General features: G+C 34.7%; 3 protein-coding genes across 3 annotated transcripts; 1 reads left to right on the top strand and 2 right to left on the bottom strand.

The window, feature by feature from the left end:
- Positions 1-70: 70 nt before the first annotated feature.
- On the bottom strand, positions 71-2,410 carry LOC101211383 (BI1-like protein). Its single transcript, XM_004153378.3, has 4 exons — positions 2,046-2,410; positions 1,065-1,178; positions 627-784; positions 71-504 (listed from the first exon to the last, which is right to left on the bottom strand). The coding sequence occupies exons 1-4, from the start codon at positions 2,299-2,301 to the stop codon at positions 298-300; spliced, it is 735 nt and encodes a 244-aa protein (XP_004153426.1). The 5' UTR covers positions 2,302-2,410; the 3' UTR covers positions 71-297.
- Positions 2,411-5,274: 2,864 nt separating this feature from the next.
- Positions 5,275-8,727, bottom strand: LOC101216088 (protein ABCI12, chloroplastic). The gene is made up of 7 exons (XM_031888310.1): positions 8,166-8,727; positions 7,702-7,818; positions 7,274-7,510; positions 6,947-7,111; positions 6,749-6,824; positions 6,291-6,355; positions 5,275-5,481 (listed from the first exon to the last, which is right to left on the bottom strand). Exons 1-7 carry the CDS (start codon positions 8,523-8,525, stop codon positions 5,329-5,331), a joined length of 1,173 nt encoding a protein of 390 aa, XP_031744170.1. The 5' UTR covers positions 8,526-8,727; the 3' UTR covers positions 5,275-5,328.
- Positions 8,728-12,514: 3,787 nt separating this feature from the next.
- On the top strand, positions 12,515-24,506 carry LOC101215845. Its single transcript, XM_011658341.2, has 14 exons — positions 12,515-12,861; positions 13,446-13,527; positions 15,790-15,893; positions 16,144-16,270; positions 16,631-16,725; positions 18,791-18,914; positions 19,197-19,277; positions 20,108-20,206; positions 22,494-22,655; positions 22,730-22,790; positions 22,893-22,963; positions 23,086-23,130; positions 23,368-23,538; positions 23,700-24,506. The coding sequence occupies exons 1-14, from the start codon at positions 12,824-12,826 to the stop codon at positions 24,225-24,227; spliced, it is 1,788 nt and encodes a 595-aa protein (XP_011656643.1). The 5' UTR covers positions 12,515-12,823; the 3' UTR covers positions 24,228-24,506.
- Positions 24,507-26,662: the final 2,156 nt, after the last annotated feature.

The following is a 26,662-nucleotide window of genomic DNA, read 5'->3' as shown; positions in this document are numbered from 1 at the left end:
ACCAACATGTAAGGTACTAAATTATATAGCATGAGTAAAAAATTCATGCAAGTTCAACAAAAGTTCCAGCTTAAGAATTTACAAATAAAGCATGTGTTATATAAGGCAATTTAGGTGCACAAATTGAACTAAAATATCAAACTTCATTCAGTAGCAATAAAAACTAGAAGACAACACGAAAATACTTCAGAGTATTATGTACTTTTTTCCGAAAATTATTTTTAAACACACACATATATATTTAATAAGCAACTGAACGATTGAGCCTGAATTCAGGTAGAGAGAAACTTTGTCCACCTAATTGTCTCCCTGTCTCAGCATCCGCAAAATGGTGAGAAACAAGTTCAGGATATCCAGATATAGGGTGATTGCAGCCCATATGTAGTCATCATATGTAAAGCGCTTGATCAGATTATCAGTATCGTATATAATGTACCCCGAGAATATTATCGCACCAATTCCACCGTAAACAGCAGTGGAAGTAGGACCGAGAGGGAAGAATGCCTACAATACAAAACCAAAGCATACACTTAAAAATAGACCACAAGATGCTCATGATAAATATAAGAATAGAGCCACTAGGGCTAGGGTGGATTATGAAATAGTAAATGGGGAGTGAAAACAACCTGAATGAAGCTAGTGAGGAGGAGAATCATTAGGGCAGTAAACAAAAATGGTCCAAGATAGCTGAAGTCCTTGCCCTTCTTTGAGGCCCAGAAGGTGTAACCAGTTAAGGAAGAAACTACTGCTGAGGTCAAAATTAGTGCTTCTAGCACAATCCTGCCTGCAAGTACAAGTACAGAATCGCACATTTCAATACCGGTCATTAAGGGGCGTTTTGGGGTTGGAAAAAAGTGTTTTAAGAAAACCATTTTTATTTAAACTCTTTTGGAAAAGGTGTTTAAAATATATTTAAAAGCTATTTTGAATCCAACCACTTCAATCTTGGAAAATGACTCATCCTCAAAATTAAACACTTGAAATGATATCAGCCAAACACACTCTAAAACACGATTACAGATCATCATGTCTAAACAGTTTACTGTGGTTATACCAATACTTACCATCAGTGTTCGCACAGCTGACGCCAACCGTGAGGCTAAGTGTAGCAGTAAAAATTCCGAGGAAGACAAGGTTCAAAGGGTGCTTCTGCCTGTAAATGTACATGGGCCATAGTACTGCAAATATTTGAAGTTAGTGAATGATATTGAACCATAATGCAACTCAGAAAAGAAATTATTCATATCATCAAAATTGATGGAAAAAGAAAGACAAAAAACTGAAGAACAAAAAAACAGACCAAGGAATTACAGGCAGCAATACCATTTGTTGAGAACCAAGAACAAAGGATGAAAAGTAAAATGAAACGGGAATTGCAAAGTAGAAACAATCAAACATCCCCTTCTTGGAATTGATCTCGATAGACATTGTACTAAGCAAAACCATATAGAGCAAGTAACAAGAATGATATATGGAAAAGTTCATCACATTTTCAAAGAAAGAAAAGTTCCTCTGTTAGAGCTTCGTCTCCATTCAAGAAGGCAATGCGCCAACCGACTTTTGGTTAAGTAAATCACGAATTATTGGTCTTGATACAATAACAAAACCCAAAAACGAATCCACCAAAAGTACTCTTGCATTGGCAACCATTCTGAACTTTCAAAGCATTTCCATGCTCGAACGCAGAAACCAGATTGCACAGAGAACAAGCCAGGATCCCCAACAGCTTTTCTTGCTTAAAAATAACGTAATCATAGATTGCATCGACAAATAATTCTTCTAACCAAATTAAAGAATCCTAAAATCCACGAACAACAACATTCCATCATCAAATTGACCCTCTACCAAAAATAAGGACGTCGATCTCAGAAGACAACAACAACAACGGTGACCATAATTCCTCAATCGACATCCCAAATTCCGATCCAACGAAATCACAAAATGAATCCACCCAGTTAACTTAAAAACAAAACGAATCCGATTAACAAATAGATAAACCAGGACCTTTCGACAACGATTTGGAAATGAGTCAATGACCAACTTACAAATTAGGGGTAAGAAGCAGAGGAACAGAAGAAGGCCAGAATTTCCCCGGAGAAGGTCGTTGATCGGAGAATACAAAACGGTAACGGAGGAGACAATGGTGGTGAGAACGATCTGCGCCGCGAGGATTCCATAGACCTTACGAATGAAACCCCATCGGAGCTGATTCTCGCCATAGCTCAAACCTGGGTACAAGGTCTCTCCAGATTCTAGGTCTACTTCTCCACCCTTGTTGCTGACGCCCGTGTACCCGAACATTTCTCTCGTTCTTGCTCCAAAATTTTCTTGCCGAGTTTCCCGAGAAAAATTTCTCTGAAAATCACAATTTCATCTCGGCTCGATTGGCCATCCCCACCGATAAGAAGCCCGATTGCCTTTGAAATTTGATCAAGTTACGCAGCTGTGACCCATGAGTATCACAGCCCTCTTCTGGTCGTTGGATGATTGGAAATAGTTTGCGTCGGTTTGTAGATCCGACAGTGGGGATCATCTCACAGAACTTAACGGTGATTGATTTGGTAGCACGTTTAAAAGGGTGTCCCGTCCTGTCAGATTAGTGGCTTTGTGCCCGTTGACGTCACTCGCAACTCAAAGTTGATTATTGGAATTTAAGGATTTCTTTTTTGGGTTTATAAACAAATAACCTAACTTTCTATTTAAACTAATTTCTTTCTTGGTTTCTATCGATCTCTTCAACTTTTATCCATATCTATCTCGTCTAAAATTTTACTAAATTTTATTAATTTTGCTTTGTTATCCAATCTTATTATTTTTTATATATATTACATCTAAAATTGAGATTTTAAAAAGTACGACAAATCAAAATATTTAGACTATAAAACAATTCTTTGTACACGTTTAAATTTAGGTACATTGCAGAATATTGAGAACTAAACAATAGTCATTTTGGTAACTTGATGAAACATGTTATCTTTTAATTGTATACTTCCATGCGTATATATGATGTATAACCTATGTCGTATATGTATATCTAATAGAAACTATCTCTATGTTTAATATTATTTTGGAAATATTGGTTTGGTCGGTATATTTTTAGTTTTGGTTTGTTTTAGTCCATATATTTTTAAAACGTTCATTTTGACTTATATATTTAGAACACACATTTATAAATAAGAAGTCGACATACATCCTTGATCTGACATATTTACTCACACAAACGTGAAGTTGTCATATATCTAAGATTTGAGGCACGTAGTATTTGAAAAGTTTTGTTATTTTGTTACTAACAAAATCATTTTGAGGAATTGGACATATAATAAGATGGCAACGTTTTTGAAACAAAGAAAGGTCTAATTTGAATATTCAAAACCATTGAAAACTTCACCGGATGACTTTGCCTTGGTTACTTACAATACCAATGGGAACTAAGTTAGCTTAAGTCATTTCTCTGCAGTGTTTTTCATAATTCTCATTTTATCAGTTTAATTCAAAGAAAAAGAATAGAAACCACTGTTAAAAGAAGGGAAATTATTTTGAACGAAAATACTTACAAATATGATTTTGTTGACAAAAGATTGGTTTACAGTTTTACCACTAGACTAACCACTTATGTTGGTATTATTTCAGTAATATATATTATAAAGATCATTGGTTGAAGAGCGCTTGAACCCCTAGACCTATACTAAATTCGTCAATATAAATTATTATTTGTATCTAAACATAAATAGTAATCTATTTTGGTTTATCGAGGTTCATATAGACCGTTATATTTTGTAAATATTTTGATTCATTTTATTATACTATCAGGAGTACATGCATTTTTTCATGAAAATTAAATTAAATTTTCGAAAATGACATCTTAAAAACATAAAAAAATTCAAATTCAAATTCAAATTCAAGCCGTTGTTTGTCTATAGAAAATTTTAAAAAAAAATGAACCAGTACAACAATTATCGTAAGCTAAAATCAACCTTAACAAGCCAATTGAACATAGCTTAAATATCATAGAGGTGTGTTAGTTAGTAACACAATGTTTGTAGTTGAAACCCTCTACTCCCAATTGTACGGAAAAGAAACACACTTCAGCGGTTCCCATTTAGGTATGTGGATGTACAGAGAGTGAAATACCTCAAATTTACACACAATTGGCTTTTAAATGTTAATTTCTTTTTTCGATTGTTATTATGAGGCAGCAGGGCCTCACTAAATAATTTGTAATTAAGTAGTTATTTCGAACTAAAATGAAATAAACAGATATCGAACATATTAATTTTCCTACAATAAGAGAGATATTTCCCTCCCTAAGTTCTAAGGAATCAATAAAGATGTTTCACTACTTCCAAAGTAATACAATCAAGGGAACACAGGAACACCCTCCTGAACTCCCTCACCAACATAAATCATGTACCATTTGAATCCACCCAATGAAAGTTTTCATCATGTCCCATCTAAGAAAAATCTATGGGATGAGCAATATAGATCTCTAGGTTGGTTTGAAGTATTTATTTTCACCTGTTAAACCAACAAGCAACCAGAAATCAGAAATGATCTCAAAGTTTGATTATCGTAGAGACAAGTTTAAAGTTGAGAAGCCTAAGTTTATAGTTCAGTTAGTGCATGTCATGGTATGGTAAAATGTAAATGTTAATGCAAGTTTCATGAACCTGTGTTTGTACAATACCTGAGATTAATAAACTAAACTCGTAACTGAAAATATACAAATTCATGTACTAAAAGAAAGGCTCAAAGTTTGTACTATAAATCAAAATGAACACAACTTAATTGGCATGAACTTTGTACTATCAATCTCGATGTCAAAGGTCTGATTCCTTACCTTATATATTGTCAAATTATTAAATTTTTAATATAGATTGTCACCAACTCATTGACAGATCAACTATTGAGACTTAACTGCTCCTGTCTCTATGTAGTATGTATAGATATACATGTCCCGCATATTGTTAAAAATAGTGAACTTTCAACTATAGGTTGTGTCACCGACTCACCGACATCGATCAACAGTTAAGACTTAACTGCTACTCTTTTCCTTAAGGTTGGATGTTTAATATTTAACCTATTTAGTGTGTGTAACTCGAGAAACATTAAGAATTTTATATTAAGCTCATTCTGGGACCTCTAAGCTGGTATGACAAAAAGAAAAACTTAGGGCCCTCGCCCATGTACTGTATAAAAAAAGTTAATAGACTTTCAAACAAGAGGCTTCCAAGCAACAACTATACTAGTCCAGTTAAGGGGTGTCATTAGATAAACTCACTTGCAACAGCTTTAGCAGGGAGAGAAGATGGCAAAAATTGGAAGTAGGTATCAGATGATGACTTTGTCAAAGAAAACAGAAGCACTGATGACACCAATCAAGCATAACAGGGAGAGAATATTTGCCATTCTGCTTGATGAATTTGACAAGAAATATAGCTTATGACTGCTGCTATCTCCTCGAAAACCTCTAACAATCATTGCCTGCAGTGTGCGTAAGACATTGAGTCAAATTTTGATCAGCATAAACAGACATAAACCGACAAAAACAAAAAATGTATACTCAACACAAAGTTTTAAATATCAGTTGAAAGGCATAGTAGCAAACTAGCCATTGGGGTTGTTCTTATGAGGTTATTACTTTGAAATAGCACGAGCCACAAATGAAGATCTATCACTAAGTTGCTCATCACAATAGCCCAAGGCATCTCTACACTCAGGTCAGGTAATTGATATGGATTTTTTTTTTCAAAGACAACTTTAAGCAATCGATCAACTCATAAATGAACAAAGTACCAACATTTGGAAGTTAACTGTAAAATAAACATAGAATTGAGAGGTATAACGTCAGTGACAAAACTGTATTCATTCTCTAAGTGTACTTGTCCATTTTGCAACCTTATCGTATCACATGTTAAAGTATAACTTTTACCAAGGCAATCTTGATAGTCAATTTCTACTCTCTTTTTTATTCCTTTCAATAGCCAAGGGCGGGGACTGGGAGTCCACTACTTGCACTATGCTCATGCTCACTCTACTAGTTCACCGAGCCTTTGACCAATCCAAAGCTAGCTTTAAAAGACAACAAAGACTTTCAATTATCAAGTTTTTAACCTGGGGTATGAACCAAGACCTTACTAAGGATCCTGGGGTATCTTGATAGTCAGTATGTAACAAGGTCCTAAAATAAAATTAATGATTAGAAATACTTAACACTTTGAAACACAGCGAAAGAACAGACAAAGCACTCTGTAATTGAAGGCGTGCACAATAATAGGCAGTGGATAGGTTACCTGAGAAATCTGCTCCGCATGGCTAAAAATATTTTTGAAGATGCGACGGAGATAAGTAAAGAAAACTGCAGGTTTAACCAAAATAAACATTTATGATATAATAAAAATAAACAATAATACTTTTGGATGAAATGTGCAACATATTAGCATCAAAACTAACATTGAAGATCATTGAACTAGTGCTCAATACTTTCTATAATGAAATGCTTCAAATCATGAAGGAATTGCAGGGTAAATTTGAAGAGGGAAAATGATGCCCCAGAACCAGAAGTTCCTCGGGAGAATCTACATGATTAATAGAAATAAAATTCAGTGTAGAATCACAGTGATGTGCTGATTGAAGTGTACATTAATCATTTCTAAGTCTACAAACCATGACACGAGTTTCCCCACGCAATACAAGTGTTCAATTAAAAAGTTTGGACGAATACATGTTGGCGATGACACTGAATGCTTACCATCAACTGTCTCCATTGTGGTCAACATTTGCCAGTTTATCCTGCGGGATACAATTCCTAACGCAACATTTCGAACCTGACAACACATGATTCCTTTTGTAAATGCCAAAAACATTAAAATAATAATACCACTAACAATCCTCACAAAGATTTATCAATCATCAGAAATACTTTTGTCAATAATTTATTGATCTCTACCTCATCAAACACGAGACTAACGAATCTCAAAGAAAGTAAAAGAGTGAGTGTGATTTCAGCAACCGGAACACCAAAATACCCCAAAGGAAGCATAAACCAACGTATCGCAAATGCAAGTTGTTCTGGGGCTGTGGTTGTGAGGCAGAGACTTGCACTTTGGAAGACCTTCGAGAAATATCAAACCAAGAGTTGAGATCCCTTCAGGCAACTAAAAGCCAATTAATTCAACCTTGTTTGCACCTCCTTTCCCCATCTCAATACCCATATCAAATAATGTGAACAGGGGAAAAGATAACATGCAGCTGATAAAAATAAGAATCAACTTACAACAAATGTCAAGCATGCTGATGTACTTGCTATTGACAAGCCTTTCCTAGTAAAAGTTAAAGGGCCAAGCTTTGCAATTAAATACGAGTAACCTCCCACAGAAGCAGGGAGCTCAGGCAATCCCATCATTCCAGGTGGAGGAGTTCTTGATTGGATGAGGGATGGCACACCGTCTGCACCCAGCCCCAGCATGACGAACAAAATGCCTGAGAGTATAGACACTCTTCCCAGTTGATCCTAAAAAGTTAGAGAGTCCCTCCACAATTATCACATTATTCAATCCAGTACTATAGAAATGTTTTTTTTTTTTAAAAAAGGAAACAGCCCCAGTATTATAGAAATGTTAACCATAGACATTGCCAATATCCCAAGGTTCCATTGATTAAAAGAAAGATAGTGATCATATTTGGCTTTTGAGCAAAGTATACCTTCCATAACTCGGTTGGAAGAATCCATATGGATAGAAAAGCCAAGAAAATCACCAGTCCAAATCGAATAGTGATATTTGATCTAGCTGGTAAAACAACAAGAGCCAACAGCCATATCTGTCAAACAAAAACAAGCAGTCAACCAGAATTCATAAAACCAGCGGTTGGAACTTGGAAGACCAACAAAAGCCACGGTGGAAGAATTTGCAAATCGTGAATGAGTAAAATATGGGACAAACTTCAATAGGATAAATTCATTACAAATAAAACGATTGGACAAGTGACCTAGCTTGTGACGCTTTACACCCAACAGCCATCCAACATTTTTCCATCCAGAAACCACAAATTACTTATCAAAATAACAGCAAGATTGTAAGAGAAACCTAAGAAGCAAGTTTTCAACAATGACATGCTGCTGAGAGAGATAAACAGATCAAGAAATGTCCAGACAGATTTTTATTTACCAATTTAATTCGCGGGTCTACGGAATGAAGAAATGTGACTGGCGACGAAATGAACTGGCTGATTGGGCTGGCGGTTGCACCGGCTATCGAGCGCAAAATTTTATCGGCGGCTAAAGCTCCATTGGGTATCCATTTCAGCCACTTCTCAGTTCCAGTATCATCACTCTTCGAAGCTCTAACTCCCAAACTTCTCTTTACCACTGGCTTAAGGACGATTGTCCAGTAAACAGGTGCTCCAACTTTGCCGGAACTTAGGGGTGAAATTGAGGTGAGAATTGGGGAAACTAGGGATTTGGGAATGTGAACGGGGGACGGAAGAGAATAGGCGAGTGTTTGAAAATAACTGTACGGACAGCTCATGGAGAACGAATCGATGAAGAAGAGGCTGTGCTCTCTCTTTGGGACTTTAGTCTGTTCGGTGCCGTCGGAGTGTCTTCTGGATATGGCGGGAATCCGTTTTCCGGCGATTCTGTGGAATTTCTCCTTTGAACGTCGATAAGACGACGGATCGTCTCGATCTAATTCGTCGACGTGTCGTCTTCTTCTCTCTCTCTCTCCTTGTCGACGCAAAATTGGAAATTCCGAAATAAGCCGACCGGGTTGGTTCGGTTCTTTCCGTCTCGTGAAAAGCAATACAAGGGTTGTGCATCGGTTCAACTATAACACATAGTCGAACTATGAATTGATTTTCAACATACCTTATAAGTTCTTCAAATTTATGGCAATTGTCTAAAACAACTTTTAATCTTAAAAAGGAATAGTTGCAATTCCACCCCTACACTTTTTTCACTAAGTAAAACTCTATTTAATCTAACGCGTAATCATTTGCTATTACATTCTTTCGACGTCTTCAAGGTCTCTATGAATGAAGTTTCATATATTTAATTTATTGAATATTAACTACCATTTTGTTATCGTTTGTAATGATCAAATTAAAAGATCAAGACTATCTATATTATTAAGTAATACAAGTGGCAAATTGCAATACTAAATTAATTCAGATGGAAGCATAGTGACTCTTTTCTCAAACTTCACTTCTTTAAAAGCAACCAAAATGAGCTAAGGAAAAGGTAGTTGCTCGTGTGGAAAATGAAGGGTCAATAACCATTTGAAAACAAAGTAAAAGTTCTAAGGATGTAACTCGATCTACTTCAATCACATGACTTACTTAAGTAAAAATTCGACATTAGACGTGGTCAATCATACATTAATTATTTTATCATAATTAAATCATATATATCTATTAACCACTAAGATGTATTCATCCACCAAGGAAAGGACATGCATTCAAGTTTATGGCTATGTTAGGTCATGATTAACTACCATTAAACCAACTAAACAATCAATTCTTATCGGATTTAATTTTGGCCCTATTTAAATCTTAAATTTTGGATCGTAACAATTTAAACTCTAAACTAATAATTATACCAATTTAAACCTTGACGTTTAAGGTTGACTAAAGTTAAACCATAAACTAATAGTTACGTCAAGTTAGATCCTCAACTTTTATTAATGTGTTAATTTAAACTTTGAACTTTTATAAATGTAAATTCTCGACTTCCAAATAAAAAACAAATTAAGAGTTTGTCTTCACATTTGTTTATCTCTAATAATCGAAAAGTTTAAATTGATATAATCATAAAATTTAAACATTTACGTTGATAGGCTTATAAAAGTTGAAAGAGGTTGAGGTTAATTGACGATTAAATTATTATGTTCCCTCGAAAACAAAAGAACGCTTCTAAAACTCATGTAAAACCCATTTAATAATTATGACTGTCAATAAGAAAAACGAATTATGACTTTTACTTTTCAAAAGTAACAAATTTATTTTTAAGTGGTTAGAATAGCAAAATTTAAAAATCTAAAAAATAAATAAATTAAACAATGTCTCGTATGCCCCTAGCCAGTTTAAAAAAAGTCCTAAATACCATTGTTCACCTAAAAATTAAACTCAAATACTTTGTAATTAAATAACACATTCTTGTTGAAATTGGACACGTTTAGGTATTCAAAACGGAAAATAATTCAGCTTCACTATCTTTCACTTTCCTAGATTTCACCAAATCTTCAAAGTCTTCGACTAGTTGTAGAAAATATTGGAGCTTCAAGCTTAATTCTCTTTAAAACCTTCAAAGTTTTTGTACATTTAGTGCATATCAAATGACTTTCTTAACTTCAAGGGGTAATTAAGAAAAAGTACAACAAAACCCAATCACGAAGTCACTGAAATCCGACGACCAACGGTGGTTGGAAGTTTTGGCAGAACCAGTGAACAAATGGCGATGAAGGATGAAGGAGACCGATGCGATTGGGCGTGCAATGCACGAAGGAACAAGTGGCTCAAAGGTGTTCGACTTCAAATGAAGTAAAAATGCGACTAGCAACATGCAGCGGAGGAGACGTTTCTTTACGGCTTAGTTCTCAGTCAACAAAATGGAGGGGATGGCTACAAAGGTGGATATCTCGGAACGGATAACACTCGGACAGAGTGGAGGTGTCGTCGGCGACTAGGGTTTGATGAATGTGAAGAAGATGATGAATAGTAATAATAATATTATTAATGATAATAAATATTATCATATTATTTTTTTCCCTTAAATATCTTCCTTTTCATTTTTTCTTTTCTAATTTAAATAAAATATTTTATTCTCGATTAATTCATTCAAAAAATAAAATATTCATTTTTTATAAATTTTGAAATATAAATAATTCGAAAATGTTAAATTTATGTTTGCCATTATTTTGAGATATGAAGCAAATAACACTTCGATAAACTTTTTAATAACATAAGTGGATAGTCTTAGCACGATTTCAGGGATAAAATTTTAAATTGAAATTATTATTAATAATACCTATTTTTATAAAATTTTAAAGCAATTTTAATATTTTGACACTTTCAAATCAAAATTAAAAATATTTTTTTCGAAAACAATTGTGAAAAATAGATAAGGGATAATAACAAAATAATCCTAAAATTTTGAAATTATGTTTTACCTCGAAAATCAATCAAATAGCACGATTATAGAAGATATCAATTTTTTTAGAATAATTATATTAAATGCATCACAATTCTATCGGTAAGATACGATTTTAATTTTAATTTATTATTATGTTAAATAAATTATTATTAGAAATATGAAAAGTTTAAGAAAATCAATCAACTACCACGATTATAGAAAAAATATAAAAATTTCATAGAATAATTATATATACATTAAATGCATCATAATTATAATTATAGAAGTAAAACACAATTTAAATTTTAGCAACCATAACTAAATAAATTGTTAATTACTTGATTTGAAATCTACAAACACGAAAATAGAGTATAAATTGCAGACATAAATCTAGGAAATGTTGATTCAATCAGATCCATCCTGAAAAAAATAAATGTTTAATAGTTTTACATAACCGAATTATTTGCAAATACATTGTATCAGTCATAGTACCTATCATATAAGAATTTTCCTGTGTAGATGTAAAATCGGCTGAAAATATAAAAAAGTGAAATTCGGGTATTTTTGAGATATTTAAATTCAATTTTTTATAAAAATTTTGAAATATAAATAATTAAAAAATATTAAATTTATGTTTATCAATATTTTAGGAAATGATCGTTTAAAATAATTCATATGGATGATTTTATTAGATGTTATAAAATATAACTTCAAATTGTTATTAAAAATATAAAAATACGTATTATGTATTATATAATAAAATATTAATAAATATTAAAATGAACTTTATCACACGTAGAATGATGAAATTATATTAACAATTACTTTAGAGATATTAACTGACAACAAAAATTTGAATTCAAATAGTCATGGCTCTATCTAATCTTTACAAAAATTTAAATTCAAATAATCGTTATTATATAATATGAATTATAGAAATAAATTGTTATTTAATTGATTTGAAACCTAAAATTCTTATATATAAATGGGAGACATAAATCTATCAAATGTCGAGGTAATCTTATAAAGTTTCCAAAATGGACGGTTTTTATAAATATATTGTATCATTTTTTAGCTATACAAATATATTATATTTGACGGAAAAGAATGGTTGTATACAAAACGGTATAATCGGTAAAAAAGAGAAGTCTACAACCCCCAGATTTGCTGTAAATCTTGATATTTTTTAAATTTGTAATCCAGTTTTCTATAAGCTCTAATAATTACGAGCACCATTGGGCCAAGGCCCAGTTAAGACCACCAAAGTAGGCACTACAGGCCCAAACACAAGACGTCGCGAGAGAGAGGATATCTGCGAAGAAGACACATGCACGCGCTAAGTAAGGCGCGTGTGGTCAGGTGCAGGAAGGTCGGAGAAACGGAGACGGGAACGGAGACAGATAGACATCGGATGTAGAAAGGCGGCTTCGAAAATCGAAAGCCCAATACACGAACAAAAGTATATACAAAAAACGCAACTTAATAAACAAACAAACCCACCTTCTATTCTTCTTCTTCATTCTCATTCCTTTCACCGAATAATCCTTTTTTTTGGTTATTCCCATACCTTTCTCTTTGATTTCCTCTTCTTGATTGGTGAATTCTTATTATTTTACTCCTTATTCTTTCTTGGAAACCCATAATCAGTTTCTGTTACCGATATAGATCGGTTGCTTCGTTTTTGTTTCTTTGAATCTGATGGAGCAACTGATCAACTTCATCATTCGTCCTCCCAGGTAAAGTTTTTGATCATTTTTAGATTTTTCTTTCTCTTTTCCTGTTGAATTACTAGTATTTGAGTTGGAATTTGGTGCGTGAGTTCGTTTTTTTTTTTTTTTTTTGTTGTGAAAGGTTAGAGAGTGATGGGTGTTTGGAGTTATGATATCAAGTATTTTATTTTGCTTTTGCTCTGTTTTTGGAGAAATTAAAGTTATTTTGTTAATCTTTTTGCTAATCTTGGTACAAAGGTTCTTGAAATTCAAATTCTACATGGGTTTCCATTGAGGGAATGGAGGTGGCTTGTAGGTTGAGATCTAAATATTGTTTTGCCTTTCGTTTTTGTTAACGGTCTGTTACACCTGGTGTGTAGTTTTCATTTTTTTTTTTCCTTTTTGGGTATTCCCGACTTGAATGAGATCTATGCGATTTAATGGTATTGAAATGCGGATCCGTTCATTATTTCGATTAGTACTGTGCTCTATAATTATTGCTTAATCATATGAAATTCTTTACAATATATGCTGCGGTTCTGTTTTATTCATTTCATTAAACTAAAGTTGGTAATTAAAAGTGACTTCAACTTTGTTTAATTCACTCACAGAGCTGAATACGACCCAAACAATGATTTACTAGAAGATGAGTTCACGCTAAGAGGAAAATTGTATCAAAGGAAGGATCTGGAGGTACGATTTCATATCATAAAGTGACTCTGTTGTCAACTTTCTCATTGCTTGGATTTCTTCATTGATTTGATTTGTCTATGTTGTGTGGTTAAATATTTGGTAATATGCGTTTTTGACACTTTAAATAAGTTCACTGTATAGCTTCTCTATGGCTGTCAGTTACGAAAAGATAATGGGTGATTCATGTTAAGAGGTGGAGTTTTTGTAGTTCTTTTAACCGTCTGGGACGTTTGAGAATTCTGGAATTCTCACTGAGTGAGTTGCTCTCCCTCTCCCTGTGTGAGGATGGTTGTACCCATCAAATCAATTTCCACACAGACAAAAGAAATTTGGAACTAAGGGTCATATTGGGATTTAGAAGTAGAACAGGCAGGTTGTCTAAATTTCACACAGATAGTTTGCTTTCCATCTTTAATTATTTGGTCTTACTGAATCGAACCACTGGGGCTTTAGGGGACCTCCTCCTCATCCTTCTTCTTCTTCTTTTTATTTTATTTTATTTTTTAATTTAAGAACCAATGAGTTTGTTGCGAGGGTTGTGATTCTTTCACATAGCAAAGGAATTTGTGCTGATATCAGTATACTTGATGGCCGTGGAGGATGAAGGGATGTTCTAATTCTAGCAAGGGAGTGATTGTTTCTTCTTTTGTCAACTCAAAGATGGTTTCCTTTTAAGAGGAACTTGGTTCTTCATTATTAAAGGGACGTTCTTTCGTTGAAAAGGAAAAGGACACAAACGTACTGTGATACAGTGAACAGTTACAAAGAGGCAGTACAGAAGAAAGAAATAGAAAAAGAAAGAGAATTTCCAGACTGTGATGGAATGAATTCTACACTTCCCTCCCCCATTGTATCTCTCTGAATCCTCGTCTAAAAATGAATTTAGGAAAGTCTCTTAAATTGGACTTAATAACAAAAGGAGTATAATTTTAAAGAACTATGAAGTGAACAGCACAAGGAACTTTGAAACTTAGCCAATTCGAAGTCTTCTTCCTAAGCATGCCCCTTACCACTAACGATTTAAAAACTCTTTTCTATCACTATTTTCGAGTATAAAGGCCTTCATGACATTGCCCAATGGAAAGCTTTGCTTTCTGCAAAATCTTCGACCGCAATCATGCACACAGGAAAATATTATCGAATGTATTAGCAATAAATTTCATCGCAGTGTGTGTGATAGCACTTAAAAGTGGAGAAAGGATTTTTGGCTTGAGCTCAAAAGGTTACAAGTTGTGTGTGAGAATTTTGCTCTTCTTTCTTTACTTGAGGGTCTCTCTTTTAGAAGTGGGAGAAGACATGTGAGGATTTGGAACCCTGATCCTTTGGAGGGGTTTTTGTGTAATTTGGTTGATCATTCTCTCCTAGGAATGTCTATTTTTTTGTGCTTTGGAGCATTAAGATTCCTAGGATAGTGAGTTTGTCAGCTTGGTTTGAGATCGGTTGTTTCAGACATTTGACACTGTCGTTGCTCGACTTAGAGATGTTAGAGTGTTGCTTGAGGAGTCTCTTCTCAACCCACCCCGTGGGCAGAAGGGTCACTTTTTTTGGCCTGTGGGGGTGTGTGCTATCTTTTGGGTGGTGTAGAACGAGTGGAACAATAGGGTTTTTAGAGGTGTGGAGAGGGTCTCTAGCAAGATTTGTTCCCTTGTTCGTTATCAAGTTTCTTTGTGGGTTTCAAATTCAAAGCTTTTTTATAGCTGTTTTGTAGGTGTTATTTGCATAATCGAAGTCCTTTTTGTCTAGGGCGCTCCTTTTTTGTGGGCTTTTGTTTTGGGTGCCCTTGCATTCTTTTATTATATTCTCAATGAAAGTGGATATTCTCAAACAAAAAGGAAAATTGTGTAAGAATTCTTGGGAAGTCTTTGGAGGCAACCTTAAAATCATTGGATACTCTTGGACGAAGTCTCGCACTCAGTAATAGTAACAAGAGGTATGCGGAATTTCTCCAGACTTATTTGTTCATTTGAAGGTAATTGGTCTTCCCCTCTTAATGCTGGCAATACTTGGACCAACTTTAGAGAAACGGTGTCCTAACTTGTAGCGGTAACTTTTCGTGTTTGACACTTGGATGGGTAAATTCTTTGATTTCTTTGAGAGGGCATCCTCTTGTCATTTTCAATTATTCTAGAAGTAGGCAACTTGGTTTTGTTTTCTATCCCATTCTCTAGTTCCTGTAATTCAAAATATAAGCTGAACCAAGACCTGTTATCTGACTTAGGGGATTCAGATCTTATATTCTTCTTCTTCTTAACATTATTGCAGGTTAAAAACAGTCGGGGAGATGTACTTCAGTGTAGTCATTACTTGCCTATTGTTAGTCCTGAGGGAAAGCCTCTACCCTGTGTAATTTACTGTCATGGCAACAGGTGAGTTGTATAAATTTATACCTAACTAGACATGAAAGTTTATACCCAGTTACACATCTGAATAAGGGCTTCCCTGGAAAGTAATATAACAGATTGCATACTCATCAGATTTAATCTTGGAAATTCAATTTAAGCCTTTATTTCTGCAGGGTTCCCGCTAGAAACCCATCTCATTATATGAATCCTCTTTGTTAAGAATACTTTTAAATCACTGGATTATTCTGATTGGTTTTTATTTGTTTTGAAACAGTGGGTGTCGAGCAGATGCTAGTGAGGCTGCCATAATATTACTGCCTTCTAACATCACCGTGTTTGCTCTTGATTTTTCTGGTTCTGGACTTTCTGGGGGTGAGCATGTCACTTTGGGGTGGAATGAAGTAAGTGTCTAGGATATCCCTTTTTTCTTGCGTCAAAGTATCTCTCTAGCTTCTTGGGATAGTTCGTTCTGTTGGAGGTTATTACGTAGACTCACAATGTACTGTATACATTCTTCGTAAATGGCAAAAAATCATTTTTATACCACATGGCATGTATTAGATAATCAGAATCCTGCTATGTTTAAAACCTAAACATTTTATTATCTGCATGTCTTCTGTGATCTTTTATCACTGAAAAGTGAAGACTAGAGTAAATGACTGCATCTTGTAGGTCTCTTGCTTGCTGATTAGGGTGTTTGATGCATATTGACATTTTCATTCCTTCAGTATATAATGTCGAACTTGTTGAAACTCTTTCAGAAGGATGATTTGAAAGCCGTCGTTGAATATTTGCGGGCAGATGGAAATGTCTCTCTGATTGGCCTATGGGGCCGTTCTATGGGTGCTGTTACCAGGTTGCCTTCTACTTCTGTCTTCCCACTAGTGCACTTATTGAGGGAGATGAATTGTTTTACCCATCCAACTTTCTCGTTGATATTAATTAATTTAAATCCAATAGTACATTTGTGGAGTGGGGTTGATCTTGCTAGTTAGCAGTTGGTTTCATCATGTTTTTTATTTGTGTTGGTCATATAATTCTATATGACAGTATGATAATGAAATTTATGTTTATTAATATATATACATGGAAGAAAGAATCTCATCTGACGCCAAAAGTTTACTTTGGGTATAGCCATTTCACAAAGAAACTAATTTTATTTAGAACAAATAGGAGAATACATGAGAAATAAAAAGGAGAAGTTCAAGCTAATATCAGCCCACAAATAATAGTATCTCAAAAAACCACCGTGGGTTAACCTAGCTCTTAATAAGAGTTAGGTAAACAATAAAGGCTTGACAAAATAATGTTTTATGGAAGGGGAAAAACTCTCATCTTGCACCGAAAATACTTAGGCCTTAGTTTTTCTTCCATAAAGAGGACAGACTATTTTTGGGGAAGAAATTAAAGAACACACAAAAAATAAAAAGGAAAAATCCCAGCCAAAATGAGCCATCGAATAAAAAATATCTCAGAAAACCACCATATAGGTTGTCAGCAAGGTAACAACTATGCAAATAAGAAAAACTTGTGAGAATAGGTTCAAGCAATGGTAGCACCTGCTTGAGAATTAATATTCTAAAAGTTTAACATTTAGTTGGATCAGACATGCAAGTTGGTCCACCTAACAGTCACGAATAAAGAGAACTTTTAAAAAGAAAAGAAACCAAAAAGAAGCAAAATTACAGGGGTGTTACATCATATAGAATAAGAAATAAATGATTGTTGAAGTTCTTAGAATGGAGCCGAAAGGATTGAGGATTTAAGGTTGCATTGTTAGATTCCCAATCAGACAAAGGCTGGCAAAACCAAAATTTGAAGTCTCCAAAAGGAATAAATGCCAGACATCACAAATGTAAACTTTGGCAAGGGCTGCTGATAAGATGGGGAAAGAGGTCCAGTTGAGGAGGGAAGTGTTGAAATCAGGTGCACTCCAAACTTCTTTCGTCCGAACCAGGAGTTCAACAAATAGAAATTAAGTTAGGAGTCAACTTTCATTAGTGGTAGCACTTCCAATACAGAGACCAATGGAAGATTATGCATTTTTAGGCAGCTTTCCAAATTAGTTTTCACAAAACAAAACTCAATTTCTTGTATATTAAAATAAAGATTTAACAGGAAAACTACTTGACTCAAGTCAAAGATTCTGAATTTAGAATCATTATGAAGCAAAATGGGAAATATTCAGTTTTCATATTTAGTCAAAGCGAGTCCTTGTGTTTCTTTTCAACTAATAAGAAACTTTGGCTTTATATTGATAAAATACCAAACAGAAGAGGAAAAGATTAGGAATCTTTTAGGAACCCAACCTAACACGAGATACTCATGAACACACAAACAGCTCAAGAACAATCAAATACGAAAAATATATTGAAATATATGCTAAATCACAAGAACGAATAACAAAGTAAACCCTAGCGTTTCAAGAGGGCTAGACTCTCCCAAATTCCCTTACAAGGAAATCCCATAACATTCCTCACCACCCCTCCCACTATTTATAGCAAAAATACCTAACTAACATACTAAATATTTACTAATGTGCCCCAACTAATAACCATATTAATTTTACTATTCCCCTAACTACGGGTCTTACAGAATCCCCACGAAGGCCAAAGGGTTGGAAAAAGGTGGCCTAATTGGTCAGGATATGTGCAAAGTCATAATAAAACATGTATTTTGTTTCTTCACAGTTGTGTTATCTATATCACATTTTTTATTGATTTATTTCTTGAGTAATTTGAATGTAATATATAACTTTCCTCACGGGAGAGAATTTCATAATTCTCTGTTTTTACCTTGAGGTTTGTTTATTTGTAATTTTGGTCCTTATCTAAAAACAGTCATCTACATTTCAACCTTAGATAATGTTCTAATCTTATTTTGTTTCGTTCATTTTCCTCTAACATGGTTTTTTCAAACAGCCTAATGTATGGGGCTGAGGATCCGTCAATTGCAGGAATGGTTCTGGACAGCCCTTTCTCTGATCTGGTTGAGCTAATGATGGAACTTGTCGAAACCTATAAGTTTCGTTTACCTAAATTCACAGTAAGAACCACTCACTGATTTTGAATCTCCCTAAGCTTGAACTGTGAAGTTCCTCTCTTAGCAACATTCTAGTCCATTTATTTTCTTTGTACCAATTAGTGGGGTGGTCAAAACTAATTGTAAATTATCCCATTAGTCATAGCTGCTATTTTTGAAAGTTATTTCAAAGTTCACAGATGCACATGTGATTGGGTGGATCCAGAAGTAGTTGTAGTTAATGTTCTTTTGATGATAAGCTATTGGTGTTTGGAATACTTAACTGTTTCATTATTGTGATTCTAGGTTAAGTTTGCTATTCAATACATGCGAAGAGCTATCCAGAAGAAGGCAAAATTTGACATTATGGACCTGAACACCATTAAGGTTTTTCATTCTATCTATTATCAGCTAGGTGTATTTATGAGCTCCTTTTATAAATTCTCAGTTGCATGCTAATTGGTAGAGTTAAAAATTGCTGTGCAGTTTTTTTTTTTCCTTTTTTTTTTTGGTGCCTCTGCTATAAGAAAAAAATTAGATGCTAATTGCACGAGAAGTTATCCAAAGAAACAGTACTCTTTAACAAGTGCAACTCATTTGAGATTGTGATATTGTCCAGTTCACAACCTTTCAGGCTTCCATTGGAGTAGCCAACACTAGTCTTTTGTAATTACACCACTTTCTCTATCAACTTACATTAGAATGTGTTTTGTTGCCTTTCTCTCTAGGGAAGGGGGTTCCTTGTTCCTCCGCCCTTTTAGGGTGCTCTTTTTTTCTGGCCACATCGCGTTTGTTATTTAAGTGTTTATCTTACGGAAAAATTTGTTAGTTGACTCTGGAGTTGTGTTCCATGACTTTTGTGACCTTGTCCAGTTCACCACCTCCATTCGGAGTAGTCAACGCAAGTATTTTTGTAACTATACCACTTTTAAGGTGTTTTTGGGATGTTACATTTTTTCTTGCTTCTGGTTGGTGTATTCTTTCTCTTGACTATCGTAATCATAGGCGTTTTTTTGCTAAAGATTTTCTTTCGTGTTATTGGGAAGATTTATTTTGGTTTAGCGATTTTTGTTCTTTGGGCAAATAATTGATTAAAAAAATACAGTAATACTAGTTCAGCTAGACATTGGGAATAAAATGTTATGTTCTTCATCAGCTTTCTTTATGTTTTATGCTTACCATTTCAAGTGAGATTGATCCAACATTGTTTTGTCTAGGTGGCAAAATCTTGCTTTGTACCAGTCCTAATTGGGCATGCCATCGACGATGACTTTATACGACCTCATCACTCGGACCAAATATTTGATGCATATGTGGTAAATCCTTGTCACCAGAATGTCTATTGTGAAGTTCATATCTAAAAGTTGTTTTCTTTTTTCTTGGGGGGTTGGGGATGTTTCTCTGTGCAAAAAGGATTTTGAATCATACATAACCTTCTGTCAAATACTTTGTTAGGAACCAAGGTAGTATGGGATGTCTTTGCCCCATATTGGTTACAGTGGGATGACCAATGTGTTACTTAAGTAGCTTGACTCTCTGGATTGCTTTTGTCGGTGTGGTTCTCCAAGGTGCTTAAATACCTAACAAATTGATATCATAGCTATGGGTAACAAATTGGCTCTCCCACCCCAATATCTTCTAAAATATTGGACTATAATATTTCAGGGTTCCAACCATAGGCGGTTTTCTTAAAAGATGTTTCAGGGTTTCCCTCCCTCTATCCCTTCAGCTTCTTTTTCTTCCTATTTGATGAACCTCAAGAAGCATATTCGTAGACAGGATTCTTCATGTTTAATTTTTATGTTTAGCTGGCTATCCAAATATTTTGTAAAATCTCTTTTTTTTTTTTGGATAAGAAACAGATATATTCAAAGAACAAAGGAGAACAGCCTAGGGGCAAGGTACAAGAGGGCCCTCATCGAGAAAAACTAAAGAATAAGGGTCTTCCAATTGTTGAAAATCATAGAAAGCTTAATTACAAAAGTGTTTGGTGTAGTTCGTACTCCACCAAGAAGCTGTGTGTTGAAACACAATAAAGAAAGAATAAAAGAATTATAGTTCTCTTAAAAAATTATACTATTCCTCTTTCCAAATACACCACAAAAGGGAACGGGTAGCACATCTTCACATAATGTTACCCTTCTGACTAAAACCTCTGCTAATGAGTCCTTCAAGCATCCAACTATCAACCTTATTAGGAAGACAAAACTCTAGACTAAAGATTCTAAACAACATATTCCAAGCTTTCCTAGTAAAGATACTATGCATGAATAAATGGTCCAGGGTCTCCTTATCTTTGAAACAAAGGTAGCACATCGAAGGATTGAGTGTGGTGTATTGGAAATTTTTTTTTAGGTCGAGCAATCAAAGAAGAACTTCACCTTTTTTGAGATTTTAGTCTTCCAAATGTAATGAACAAAAGGTAAAGCGATGGTGGTAGATCTTTTGGTTAACTTAAGAAAGGTACAGTTCGTAGTGAAATTACCAACAAGCATTAAGATTTCAGTTAAGACTATCACGATCATCCGTTGCAGCCCACGAATGAAGAGTTTCCAAAATGGTGACAACATTTTCAAATTCATTATCCAACACATTTCTTCAAAGACCCAGATTCCAAGAGTGACTAACATTACACTAGTAGTCAGCCACGAAAGCATCCTTATTTAGCGAAATGGAAAACAAATCAGGAAAATTTTCCGGCAGGGTTTGGGCTCAACTATCCACCCATAATCTGATTATTGTTCCCTCTCCCAACAAAAAGACCAAGAAATTAAAGAACATTTCCTTATGTTTCAAAATGCCAGCCCGTAACCTATAAGGTCTTCCCCTCTTCAGAGCTTTAGTAGACCAACCATTCTTCTCCAAGCCGTAGAGGGCCACAATTAAGCATCTCCATAGAACATTATCTACCTTACAAAATCTCCACAGCCATTTGGTGAGAGGAGGATTGTCTTTTGCCGAAAGGAACCAATCCCAAGACTGCCATTACAGATCGGGCGAGAAGTAGTATCCCACTTAGTTGACCTCCCTGTACTGACAAAATCCCTGACCTTCTTCTCCATTCTATTAATGACACTAACTGGAGCTTGCAAAAGGGAGAACAGACAACAAGGAAGGCTGTCCAAAACCGACTGCGTAAGGGTTAATCTGCCACCTTTGGAGAGAGACACATTCCTCCATTTATTAATTTTATACTTCAACCACTCTCCAGAGAGTTCCAAGCCTCTTTCCTATTGCAGGCCCCTCCAATAGAGAAACCCAAGTAATTAAGGAGGGAGAGTGTCCACCATACAACCCAAGGTATTAGCATAAGAATCCAGATCGGCACGATCTAGGTTACTACCAAATCTCTTGTTTAAACCTCCTCTTTGTGTTTTTTTCCTAAAAAGGACCTCCCCTTTGTATTCACATATAGTCGTGGTTGGATAACTGTTTCTTATCCCCACCCCAGCCGAAGTAATAATAACAACAACCAATTACTTCCAACTATCCTAACTCACATAGGTTTGATGGCATATAATACAAACTTTTAGGTGCTTAATTATTGATTTGTCAAACACTTTACACTGTTATTGTTTATATATCAAAGTGTCTTTTTTGCAGGGGGATAAAAACGTTATCAAGTTTGACGGCGATCACAATTCTCCACGGCCTCAATTTTACTTTGACTCTATAAATATTTTCTTCCATAACGTTTTACAACCACCAGAGGACGAAATAGGGGATATTTATATCAACACAATGCCATCCTACTTCGGTAACAAGGTAAATAGGCTTCAGTGTATCTGTTGGATTTCACTTTTGTTGAACTGCCAGATTTATCTATATTTTATCCTTAGGATTATTGGAGAGCGGTGCAAGAAGTGGGCCCTAACCATGGCTCCTCCACAACGCCAAGAGGCATGACTTAACACTTCACTATTTTCTGCATCTGACATTTCTACTCAGGATTGTGAGGCTGACTTATACTATTCTTTTAATGATTTTTTCTCCCATTTACAGATCTACCAACTAATAGTACAGAAGGTGCTATTAAAGAACTCCGTTCAAAAAGATCTATGAGCCGGACGGAGGTAATGTTAATGCTTTGCTCGCTCTATTGCCTTGTTCAGATGAAAGCAACTCTATTGTTAGTTTGGAATGATATAGACGTGCACAGATGACAGTTTATGACTTTACTTGCTCCTTGCATCAGGTTCCTCCCGATATTCCTTCTGCAGAACATCAATCCCAATCTCAGGTATTTCCACGGCCTCAAATTTGACTTCTTTAGTAATCTTCTTACAACATTTTGAATCCACCCTGTTGTTTAAATTTTAATATCCTAGAAGAGAGGAATAATGGGCAATCAGCTGTAATCTTGGTACTGTTACAGTTAGTCCATGCAGCATCTCTAATAACATTGAAAAGCCTAGTGCGAGAGTAGAGTAGCTTATTTACGAAGTTTGACATAAATTTTGCTTTGCTGCTGCATCAGAGCACGAGTAATGACACGGACTTGTCATCTTCGGATATGATTAGTTTCGAATTGTCCAATGGCCATCCTTATGGATCCAATGTACCGAACTTGATGGACGATGATCAATATGTCGAGTATCCACTTGACGACTTGTCAGGATTCCCGTGCAGTGTAGAGGAGGAAGAAAGGGTGAGTCTGATTAATAAAATAACTTTCCTATTGTCTAATTTCCAAAATGCAGAGTCTGATTAATAAAATAACTTTCCTATTGTCTAATTTCCAAAATGCAGCCAAGGTTGTAATTAAGGTGCTTTGTTTTTCTGTCTTTTGTGCTGGTAAATGAATTTCAGATGCTCATGGAAGCAGTAATGGAATCACTGAAGGATTTGAAAATGAAAAATGCTCAGGACGATAATCAAGCTTCGAGTGTATGTACCAATAATAAGGATATTTTGCAGAAAGATGAATGTGGAGTTTCACGAATAGACCATTGTGGAGTTTTGCATCCGCAAGCCCCCACCACTCCAAATGACCATTTTTCTCAGTTTAAAGCAGAATCTGCTTCAACGTCAGAAGAGTACAGTATTTCTATTAAACCAGAATCTACTTCAGTAGCTAGGGATTTGAATTCAGTATCGGATCGCTCGTGTTTCGATAAAAGTGAATCTTTCGCTGTTCCTTCTACTGCTGGAACTGAAAGTGCAGGGGCTTCCTCTTGTACTAATACACCAGCAAATAGCCAAAGTTCAACTGAAGCCGACTTGTCAGCCAATACGAAGGCAACTGTGACTGTTGTCCGTAATCCCGCAGGCCATATTATGGACGGTTTGATTCGCCGTTGGGATCTCAATTTCTTCAGAAACAATCAGAACCGATGAGCCGGGTTTTCTTCTTGTGTTTTTGACCCCTTTTTGCTCCCATGGAAGGTGTGCAATCTGATATTTGTATTGCTGTGTAACTAAGAAAGTTGGTTTGATGTTAGTTTGTAAAAATATTAGACACCAGGAAAGGAAAAAGTCAAAAGAAATGAAGGACTTATTTGAAGTGTGTCGAAAATATTGAATGTAGCCATTTTTTCCCACAAACATTGTGCAAACACTGTATACCAATATTTGGTACACGATGTTGATGATGAAGTTGATGATTCCTTCTGAAAATACTTTCTTTTGCTGTTTTTCTTTTACAACGAGGTGAGATATCGATCCTTTGATCTACAGAGAAGGTCATGTTCATAATTTGGTTCACTTTAGCTGTTTTATTTTGTCTCCGTATCACATTTTGAAAATCCGTGGTGGCCTGAGCACAAAGATATCTTTAATAAAGTTTTTTTTTTTCCTTTCATTGTATCAATTTTGATTGATAACAAAAAAAAAAAAAATATTACAATTAATTTTCATAATAAATATAATCTTGTTATAAAACAAGAACAAAGAAACTAAATAATAAGAATGAAACAACGAAAGAGAAGAAATAAGGAATGGAGGAAGTAGAGAACAATTGAACTCAATTGTGGTGTGTCTTACAAATGCACATGTCATGGTATGAGTTACATTATGAAATTCAATGAGATGAAAGTTACAATATGGAATAAGGGAGAGTTATAGGAATATTGTAACATCTTGTAGGCTATTGATATCTACATAATTACATTTATAATACTTCTCCTTAGATATCCATATTATATAAAATAAATGTCTCGTTAAAACCTTACTAGGGAAAAACTCGATGGGAAAACCCAATAGAAAAAACCATAGTCAAGAGAAAAATTTCTTGAAGGCAGTATTTCTACTCCCCTAATGAATACATCACTTGAGTTCTTTGAGCACTAACTTTTCAAATGTTGATGTGGGTGATGCACTTTGTGAATAAGTCCGCCAAGTTGTCCTTTGAAGAAATTTGTTGAACACTGATGTCGCCATTTTCTTCAAGGTCATGTGTATAGAAGAGTTTTGGTGAGATATGTTTTGTTTTATCTCCTTTTATATACCCTCCTTTAATCTGTGCTATAAATGCAATATTGTCCTCAAATAACAATGTTAGTAGATTTTTATTGAAAGACAAACCACATGTTTTTTTAATATGATGAGTCATTGACCTCAACCATACACATTCTCTACTAGCTTCATGAATTGCAAGAATTTCTACATGATTCGATGAAATGGCCGTAATAGTTTACTTTACAGATCGTCAAGATATAGCAGTTCCTCTGCATGTAAACAGATAACCTGTTTGAGATCTTGTTTTATGTGGGTCAGATAAATATCTAGCATATGCATAACCAACTAAATCAAAGTTTGATTTGTTTGAATAAAACAAATTCATATCAATCGTCCATCGAAGATAATGAAGTATATGCTTAACTCCATTCCAATGTCTTTTCGTTGGAGAAGAACTATATCTTGCTAATAAATTTACTGAAAATGTTATATCCTGTCTTGTGTTATTAGCAAGATACATTAGTGCACCTATTGCACTAAGGTATGGTACTTCAGGACCAAGTAATTCTTCATTATCTTCTCGAGGTTGAAAGATGTTCTTTTTCACATCTAGTGATCGAACCACCATTACAATGTTCAATGGGTGTGCTTTGTCCATGTAGAATCTTTTTAAAATCTTTTCTGTATATGTCGATTGATGAATGAAAATTCCATCGACTAAATGCTCGATTTGCAAGCCAAGGCAAAATTTTGTTTTGCCAAGATCTTTCATCTTGAATTCTTTTTTGAGATATTCTATTGACTTTGAAAGCTCTTCGGAAGTTTCAATTATATTTAAATCATCAACGTATACAACTATAATAGCAAATTCTGACTGTGATTTCTTAATAAAATTGAGTTATTTTGATAACATTCTTTCAATAAATATTCACTTATGCGATTGTACCACATTCGTCCTGATTGTTTTAATCTATATAATGATATTTATAATTTGATTGAATATAATTCTCTAGATTTTGAATCATATGATTCAGGTATCTTAAATCCTTCAAGGAATTTCATATAGATTTCATTTTCCAAACATCTATACATATTTGTTGTAACTACATCCATAAGATACATATCAAGCTTTTCACACTAATTAGATATCTTAATGTAATAACATCCACTACAGGAGAATATGTTTCCTCATAATCAATGCCCGGTCTTTGAGAAAATCCTTGTGCAACAAGTCGTGCTTTATATCTAGTGACCTCGTTATTTTCATTTCTTTTACGTACAAATACTCATTTAAATCCCACAGGTTTTGCACCTTTAGATGTATGATCTATAGGTCCAAAAACTTCACTTTTTGAAAGTGAGTTCAATTATGCTTG

This window comes from Cucumis sativus, chromosome 6 (assembly GCF_000004075.3).
Source record: "Cucumis sativus cultivar 9930 chromosome 6, Cucumber_9930_V3, whole genome shotgun sequence".
Taxonomy (NCBI): Eukaryota; Viridiplantae; Streptophyta; class Magnoliopsida; order Cucurbitales; family Cucurbitaceae; genus Cucumis; species Cucumis sativus.
The sequence above is the reverse complement of the archived record's forward strand: the minus strand, read 5'-3'. Positions and strand labels throughout refer to the sequence as shown.